Source organism: Aulonocara stuartgranti (assembly GCF_965226115.1).
Source record: "Aulonocara stuartgranti genome assembly, chromosome: 12".
NCBI lineage: Eukaryota > Metazoa > Chordata > Actinopteri > Cichliformes > Cichlidae > Aulonocara > Aulonocara stuartgranti.
Window position 1 is genome coordinate 9,231,697 of NC_138948.1, and position 9,200 is coordinate 9,240,896.

At 45.0% G+C, this 9,200-nt stretch overlaps 1 protein-coding gene across 1 annotated transcript; it reads left to right on the top strand.

Annotated features, from left to right (window-relative positions):
- The first annotated feature begins 3,488 nt into the window (after positions 1–3,488).
- LOC309718305 (UDP-glucuronosyltransferase 2A2-like) lies at positions 3,489–9,129 on the top strand. The gene is made up of 6 exons (XM_082553400.1): positions 3,489–4,323; positions 4,484–4,632; positions 4,772–4,903; positions 7,202–7,289; positions 7,651–7,870; positions 8,718–9,129. Exons 1-6 carry the CDS (start codon positions 3,606–3,608, stop codon positions 9,001–9,003), a joined length of 1,593 nt encoding a protein of 530 aa, XP_082409526.1. The 5' UTR covers positions 3,489–3,605; the 3' UTR covers positions 9,004–9,129.
- The last annotated feature ends 71 nt before the right edge of the window (positions 9,130–9,200 follow it).

Below are 9,200 nucleotides of genomic sequence, written 5' to 3' on the forward strand. Positions count from 1 at the left end.
CGTGCTCGCCGGCGTGTACAGGTCCCGGGGAGAGGCCTGCGAGAGCCTGTGGGACGCCGAGAGCGGCAGGTCCGTGTTCAGAGCCACGATGCCGCTCAAGACCTTTCGAGCCTACTCGAGCGCGCTGCGCTTCGACGACAGAGAGACCAGACAGGCCGGGCGAGGCGAGGGCAACGGCGTCGGCGATAGCTACGACAAACTGGCCCCCATCAGAGCCGTGTGGGACGAGTGGTGCGCGAGGTTGCCCGCCATGTACCGCCTGGGACCGGAGGTCACCGTCGACGAGAGACTGGTGCCGTTCAGAGGTACGTGGTGTGTGTGTGTGCGTGTGCGCGTGTGTGTGTGTGCGCGCATGCGTGTGTGTGTGCGCGCATGCGTGTGTGTGTGTGGCTGTGGCGTGCGGATGAGAGGAGGAAGAGGAGCGGGAACAACGACAACACTAGCTTTCTGCTGTCGTCGTCGGGTTCTGCGGCTGTGCTTTTACACGACTTTATCGTCCACCACGCTTGCACGTGTTTGTGTTCCGGCTGTGCTTTTACACGACTTTATCGTCCACCACGGATCAAGATACGGGTGGCGTGCGACGCGCGTTCCAGCTACACGTGGAAGATGCAAGTCTACACCGGCAAGCCCGACAAGCGCGGCCCTCCCGAAAAGCACCTGGCCACTCGAGTGGTCATGGACCTCACCGAGGGATTGACGTCACGTGCGACAACTTTTTCACCTCGCACGAGCTCGCCGACAGGCTCTATCGCGAGAGAGGCCACACCGTGCTGGGCACTCTGCGATCGAACAGACCCGAGATCCCCAGAGAGCTGCGCTGCGTCAAGGGCAGGGCCGTGGGCTCCGTCGAATCCGTAGTACTCGGCGGCTCCGCGGGACGAGGAGGAGGACGAGGGCCCGACACGATCATCCTCTCCTACGTGGCCAAGAAGAACAAGAACGTGCTGCTCCTCACCACCGCTCCTCGCTACCACCACCACCGCCGCCATCGCTCCGGCCCCGAGCCCCGGCCTAGCCGCCGCATCAGCGACAGCAACAGCATCGGCATCAGCAGCGGCAGCAACAGAAGCAGCGCAAAACCGCCCTTGGTGCTGCATTACAACCGCACCAAGGGAGGCGTCGACAACCTGGACAAGGTCGTGAGCACGTACAGCTGCAGGAGAAAGACCCGCAGGTGGCCCGTGGCCCTTTTCCACAACATGGTCGACGTCGCAGCCTACAACGCGTTCGTGCTGTGGAGGGAAATTCACCCCGACTGGATGCCGGGCAAGCTCAACAAACGACGGCTCTTCCTCGAGCGACTGGGCAAAGCGCTCGCGCGCCCCATGCTCGAAGCCAGGGCGTTAGCGCGAGGAGGAGGCAGAGGAGGAGGAGGAGGAGGCAGAGTTGCGGCCCGAGGCACTACCGCCGAGGCCGACGGTGCCGACGCCGACGAGCGCGATGCTCGTGCCGCCGCCGCCTCTGACGCTACGCCACGCGACTCCTCTCCGGTCAAGAGGCGAAGGTGCCGCGTGTGTCCCAGGAGCAAAGACGTCAAGACCAAGATCCTGTGCCGCGAGTGCCGAGTGCACGTGTGCACCAACTGCGCCGTCACGTACTGTCCCAACTGCGCCGCTTCTTCCCGCACCGCCGCTCCCCAGACGCCACCGACGCCGTAATAACACAAGCGGCCCCGCGCATATGTGTACACATATATACACATGTGCCCCGGGGGGGTCCTAGCGACCCCCACCCTAATCACCATAACACACATATGCCCCGTGGGGGTCCTAGCGACCCCAACCCTATCATCGTCATCATCATCATCATCATCACATATGCCCCGTGGGGGTCCTAGCGACCCCAACCCTATCATCATCATCATCATCATCATAACACATATATACCCCGGGGGGTCCTAGCGACCCCCACCCTAATCACCATAACACACATATGCCCCGAGGGGGTCGCTAGGACCCCCACCCTAATCATCATACAACACACATATGCCCCCCCCCCAGGGGGGTTACCAAGACCCCCCATCACCACCACCACCCCCATCATCATCATCATCAATACCATCCTAATAACAACACACACGCCCCTCGGGGGGTCACCACGAGCCACGCCCCGAGAACAGGCGGGCGCACAAGGGTTAAGTCTAATATATACTCTGGTAAACTATAGTACTTTTTCTGTTCTGTTGAAGAAAGATGTTGAATCTATTTAATTATTGTAGAAAATAATTTTATTTTTTTACGCGTGCATTAAATTAAAGTTGATTAAACATCACGAGGCGGAGGGTAGTTCCCTATTTTTTTTGCTGGGAGTCGGCAACCCTATTAGTTAGGTTGTTTAATATTTCTGGTAAGTACTCTTTAAAATACAACAATAGGGAGGATGGAGTAGGTTTAAGTTTATTAGATTGATCAGTTTTGCTGAACTATGAAATGTTTTGGGTGCAGTGTATTTTTTGCATACAGGTATAACAGAATAGCTTTAGTGTTTTGTTATTTAAAACTTGAGTATGAACTTATACAAAATGCAGCGAGATATAAAAAAAAACAGTTTTATTGATTAAAAAATACACTATATCGGATTCATATCGTATCGGCAGATATCCAAATTTATGATATCGGTATCAGACATAAAAAAGTGGTATGTGCCATCTCTGGTATATAATGAGGTGAGCTGAAGTGCCATACAGCAGTGCTACACACAACAATCCTGTTGTGTTGTGGATGTTGTTAGATTTGTATTGTTTATTGTCATTTATGCTTAGAAATATCTACTCATATATGCTTAGAGTTGTATAATCAATGTCATGTTGGTAGAGGGTTGATCCTTAATAGTCTACAAAGACTTTGTGTGCAATCCAGAGTGTTCTGGCATTCACACCTTCATCCTGGGAGCATGGGAGTGGCCGTACCTTGTTTTATTGTTTTATGGTAGGATAAACGTAGCTATGTCAGTTTTAGTCTAAGTGCGTTTTATTTAGACGAACTTCCAGACCAGCAGGTTTAGGGAAGTCATTTATGGGGTCACACACTGACCCCCCCCCCCCCCCCCCACACACACACACACACACACACTCACACACACACTTACACAACGCAAGGTACTCTTTGTGTGTATGTAGACGTCATATGTTAATGAACCTATGTGAGCTCAATAAAAGAACAATGTTATGGGGGAGCGGACGAGAGCGACTGGGGTCAAGCGAAGGAACGGCGCTTGTCGTGGTTCTCTCCCTCATGCATGAGTAACACGAAGAACTTTGCCTACTTGTGTCTTGCTTTTGCTGTGTAATTAAATTGTCTTGAACGTTCCAGTGAATAGGTTCAAACTACAAACCTATCAGATGTATCACAAAATATACTTAATTAATAATGCCCCCCTGGAACCTGAGGCAGACAGACAAATACCCAGAAGACCTGGGTCATCCACAGCCTCCCTAGGGTACTGGTACAGGTTAGAAATCAGTCTTGTTCCTTCAGCACAGTAAACTTTGCTATCACTACCTTTTAACCTATTGTGATAGCACAGTTAATAATTATCTTTCCTGATATACTTTCACCAAAGAATCAGACCATGGGTAGTTTTCCTGCTGACATTCAGACACCATGAATCTGCGTCTCTCTGCCTGCATCCTGCTGGTACTTTGTGCGACATGGAGTGCAAATGGAGGAAATATTTTGGTGTGGTACACTGATGGTAGCCACTGGATAAACATGAAGCCTGTTCTGGAGACGCTGGTTGACAGGGGACACCAGGTAACTGTACTGGTCCCGAGCTCATCAATGTACATGAACACCAATGAACCTGCCCGCTTTCACTATGAGCCCTTCAATGCCTCTTTCTCATTGGAGACTATAGAAGATCTTTTGGAAGAGCTCCTCCAATTCGTATTATACGAGTTGGATTATATGAACTACTGGGAGATCTTCACCAGATCCGTTAAATATGTGAACACACACATTCAGATTTCTTTTCAGTATTTGGACGGTGTGGTGAAATCAGAAGTCATCATGAAGAAGTTGAAAGAGGGAAATTACGATCTTCTCTTGGCGGACCCCGTCAAAGCTGGCAGTGACTTAGTAGCAGATATTTTGGGGATCCCACTCGTCTTGTCCTTTCGCAGCTCCCCAGTTAATAACTGTGAGAGGCATTGTGGTCAGATGCCTGCTCCACCATCCTTTGTTCCCGGTGCTATGAGCAAACTCACAGATAAGATGGACTTCTCAGAGAGAGTGTGGAACTTTCTCTTCTACGCTCTCCACGACATTGTGATTAATCACACTTTTTGGAACGTATTAGACAGATATTACTCTGATGTCAAAGGTGAGCAAATAGGCGTGAAGCACTGACTTAAACTATTTGAAATCTGCTAATAATACAAGCACAGTTTTTTAATATCCCATCAGATCTAATTAAGAAAATATGATGCCTTGCATAAACTATTGGTGATACATTGATGTCCATTACTTATGCACTGCAACAGGAACTCCCACCAGTGCCTGTGAGTTGATGAGTAAAGCAGACATCTGGTTAATCCGAACCTACTGGGATTTTGAATTCCCTCGTCCTTTCCCCCCCAACTTCAAATATGTTGGTGGGATCCACTGCAGACCTGCTAAACCTTTACCAGAGGTAAGGACACTCAACTATTACCATCTGATTAATCATTACATCACAGAATATTCCTGCCAGGAGCAGTGAAGCCATCAAAATGTTGCAATGAGAAAACAGCTGGTTGGCTGGTGGTGGGATAATATTTGACTTGTTACAGGATCTGGAGGAATTTGTGCAGAGTTCTGGAGATGATGGCATTGTGATCTTCACTTTAGGATCCATGATCAACAACGTCACCAAGGAGAAGGCAAACATGATAGCTTCAGGCCTCGCTCAGATCCCACAAAAGGTCAGAGGATAATCTTTGTGCCAACTGTAATCAGTTTGTTCAAACCCTGAAAGCATGGAGTAGTTTTTCATGATTTAGATAACCAGTTTCAGAGTGCTCTACTTCTGAAAACCAGAACTACCAAAACTACAATTTTTTAATGACATTGCAGAGTGTGGACATTTGAACGTGCAAGTGCCCAGTTTCCATGTTATTTCCACAATATTTATGTTTGTTTTCCTAATACAGAGTGTGAAAAATCTGACTTTGTCAACAGCTGATGATTTCTAATGACAAGTTAACCTCACGCTTCAATATACAGTTAGGTCTATTAATATTTGGACAGAGACATCTTTTTTCTGATTTGGCTTTTATAATTTTAAATGATATAACTCGGATGCCATTGTAGTGCAGACTTTCAGCTTTAATGCAAATACCTTGCATGAAAATGTGAGGAACTAAAGCATTAAAAAAAAAGGAGAAAAAAAAAAGAAAACACACAATCCCTTCATTTCAGGGGCTCAAAAGTAATTGGACAAATTACATTGAATAAAAATGAAAATAAAATGTTCATTTCTAATACCTGTTTGAAAACCATTTGCTGGCAATCACAGCCTGAAGTCTTGAAGTCAAGAAAATCACAAGATAGTGGGTTACCTCCTTTTTAATAATGCTCTGTCAGGCCTTTACTGCAGCGACTTTCAGTTACTATTTGTGGGCTTTTCTGTCCAAAGTAAGAAATTAATCAGTCTGTCAGAAATTTGTATCAACAGCAGGAATGACCCCACTTTTTAAATTGCTCCTGTGAACCCATTTTTGACACCAGGAACATAAAAACACACTGTTGTGTAGACATGTCCTCACGGTTCAAAGGGTCTTTTTGATAGGAGTTACGGTTTTGGATTTAGAAGCAGTTTTTCAACAGGTGCGGTCAGGGAGATTTGACTTGGTTTTGCTATAGAGTAATAGTATTCCAGTAGTTAGTGCAGGCCAACTGGATAGAGCATTCTGATTGGCCTGTTAAATCCAAGCTTGTTGTTCATTGGAGGATTTCTTTACAGCAGACAGGTGGTTCAAATCTGGGCAGTTGGAGTCAGTTGATCGAGTTTAGAATCATCTCTTCTGACTGGATGATCAGACATGAAACTATTTACCTGTCTGTAGTGGATTCACCCACAATTAAACTCATCTAACCTAATTTAATATCTCTGTTATTACTTTGACACACGTGCACAAACGCACACAGACACACACGAACACAGAGACAGATATGTGCACAGATGCAGAAACATTTTTCCCCATTTGTGATTCTTGATTTTAGACATTTAAAATACATAATTCCACTCTTCTACTTTTTAAGGAATATAAGCTGTCAACACTCACCTAGATTTGTTCTGATTCAATTTTTTTTGACATTTCACGTATGTACTTCCAAGTCATTTAAAGAATATCAGATTTCAATATTCATTCAGATGTTTTCTGACTCTAAATTTTCTTTTGTCATTACTCAGCTTTTTCTAATGTGTATTTAAACATGTTGAGCTACCTTTCAATTTTGAAACTTCTTCTGTGTCAGCTTTCAACTGTTTAGCACTTTTATTTTCAGGTGAAAAATTCTCTTCTTCAGCTCATTCAGCATTTTTAACTTAACATTCAGGAATCATCACAATCCAGCTCAAAACATTCAACTATCAGCATTCACACTGCATTTTCTTCAGGAAATGCATTCTGTAGCGAACCCCCCCGAATGAAGGATGACACTTTACTGATGACGTTTTGAAGGTTTAATGGCAGTAAACCATCAATCTCACCGTAAGAGCTGGGGATGTATACATAGAAACAGCGTGTAAGCAAAAATAATCCACACTCTTACAATAGTAAACCTTATAACATGAAGTTCGTTTCAACGTAACATTTAACAAATGTAGCGACTGTCACAAAAACATCTAAACGTGTCCTTATTTATATCATAACCATACCTTGTGCCTCTATCAAGGGGGCTGCTAATGACAAAAGAAATCTCCATAGGCTCCGTTAAGCCATCACATTTCAAAACTCCCGCGACTACCGCTGAAAACTGCGCCAAAAACAGTTTTACAGGAAATTGTCCCATCAAAATAAAAGCTTCTACACCCGAACAGGAAGTTGGTAGTAGAAGACAGCAATGAGTGCCAAAATAAGTTGCAAGGAAAGGCATTCAGGGTTATTTACACATTCTCTAGTTTTTCTATAATACGTTGTGATATATTACTTAAATATACTGGGCTGTGAGTATACTACAAAAGAAAAAATGTAAAGTAAGAAATGTTACTTTTACAGGTGCTGTGGAGGTACAAAGGAGAAAAACCAGAAACCTTGAGTGCCAACACTAGAATATATGACTGGATCCCTCAGAATGACCTCCTAGGTACGCAAACGTGGTACCAAACACAGACTTTCTTAAATCTGCAATGACATAAATTAAACATGCATTCAACATTAAATGCAGGTTGTTAGCATTCTGTTTATTAACAAAAGGAAATTATATTATATTATATACTTTTCTAGCAGATGTGATCTTGATTACATATTGCACCCTGTGCAAATCTACCCTGGCTAATTCTTTTTCTCCAAGAGGTTGCACTAAAGATTAGTTGAATGCACAGAGGTATTAGAATGTGCAAATCAATCTTGGCTCAAAAAACTTGTTCCAGGTTCTTGAAATTCTCCTTTTTTTCACATGTGAACAACTAACTTTCAATGTCACATGGTTATTTGGCATGTGTTAGGTCACCCTAAAACTAGAGCTTTCATCACTCACGGAGGCACAAATGGGATTTACGAAGCCATCTACCACGGAGTTCCCATGGTGGGCATCCCAATGTTCGGTGACCAGCCAGACAACATGGTCCATATGAAGGAAAAAGGAACTGCAGTTATTCTCAATTTGAACTTCATGACAGCTGAGGACCTAAGAGATGCAGTCAACACCGTCATCGATGACAAATCGTGAGTTCTCTGAACTATCTGCACTTTAAATTAGGCACTGAAAACAGGCTTTAAAAGGAAAAAAATGGAGCAGGCTCAGAGTATGAAACGTGAAGAATCTACCTTAAACTATTTTTTCTTGAAGCCAGCTAACACAAAAAAGCCCTGCTGAGCTGAACTTTCAATTCAATTTTATTTATATAGCGCCAAGTCACAACAGCAGTCGCCTCAAGGCGCTTTATATTGTACAATAGATCGTACAATAATAGATACAGAGAAAAAAACAACAACAATCATATGACCCCCTATGAGCAAGCACTTTGGCGACAGTGGGAAGGAAAAACTCCCTTTTAACAGGAAGAAACCTTCGGCAGAACCAGGTCCAGGGAGGGGCGGAGCCATCTGCTGCGACCGGATGTGGCGAGAGAAGAACTTTAATGACCTCTGTATACAAATTTCTGGAGTTTTTATGGTCTGGAGTTTTATGGCTTTTTCATTAATGAAAAAGCAAAGAAATGGTAAATAGCCTGTATTTATATAGCGCTTTACTAGTCCCTAAGGACCCCAAAGCGCTTTACACATCCATTCATGCACCCATTCACACACTGGTGATGGCAAGCTACATTGTAGTCACAGCCACCCTGGGGCGCACTGACAGAGGGGAGGCTGCCGGGCCCTCTGACCACCACCAGTAGACAACGGGTGAAGTGTCTTGCCCAAGGACACAACGACCGAGAATGTCCGAGCCGGGGCTCGAACTGGCAACCTTCCGATTACTAGGCGAACGCCCAACTCTTGAGCCACGATCGCCCCATAATGAATGATATTCATTTTTACAATGTTTTTTCTAATTTATACACATTCACAGGTACAAAGAAAATGCTATGCGGTTGTCCAGCATCCACCACGACAGACCCATGAGTGCTCTGGAAGAGGCAGTATTCTGGATCGAGTTCACACTGAGAAACAAAGGGGCCAAGCACTTGAGGGTCCAGGCCCATGAGCTCACCTGGTACCAGTATCACAGCCTGGATGTCCTGGGCTTCTTCCTCGCTATAGTTTTACTCCTCATATTCATCTTCATCAAGACCTGCAGTTTCTGTCTGCACAAGTACTGTGTCAGGAGAGGAAAGACCAAAAGGAAGGCTGAATAACAACTGAAAAAGGTGCTGTGAGTGTTGTGCCGGGGCAATATTTGTTACCTACATGAGACTTTCTTTCATGTATGTTGAGTTTCCCACCATCTTATTCTTTATGCATCACCACTGATTATTTTAACTGAAGACAGGTGTAATGATTTGCAGAAGTGTACCTGAAGTTAATCTCACATTAAAAACAGAATGCTGATTGG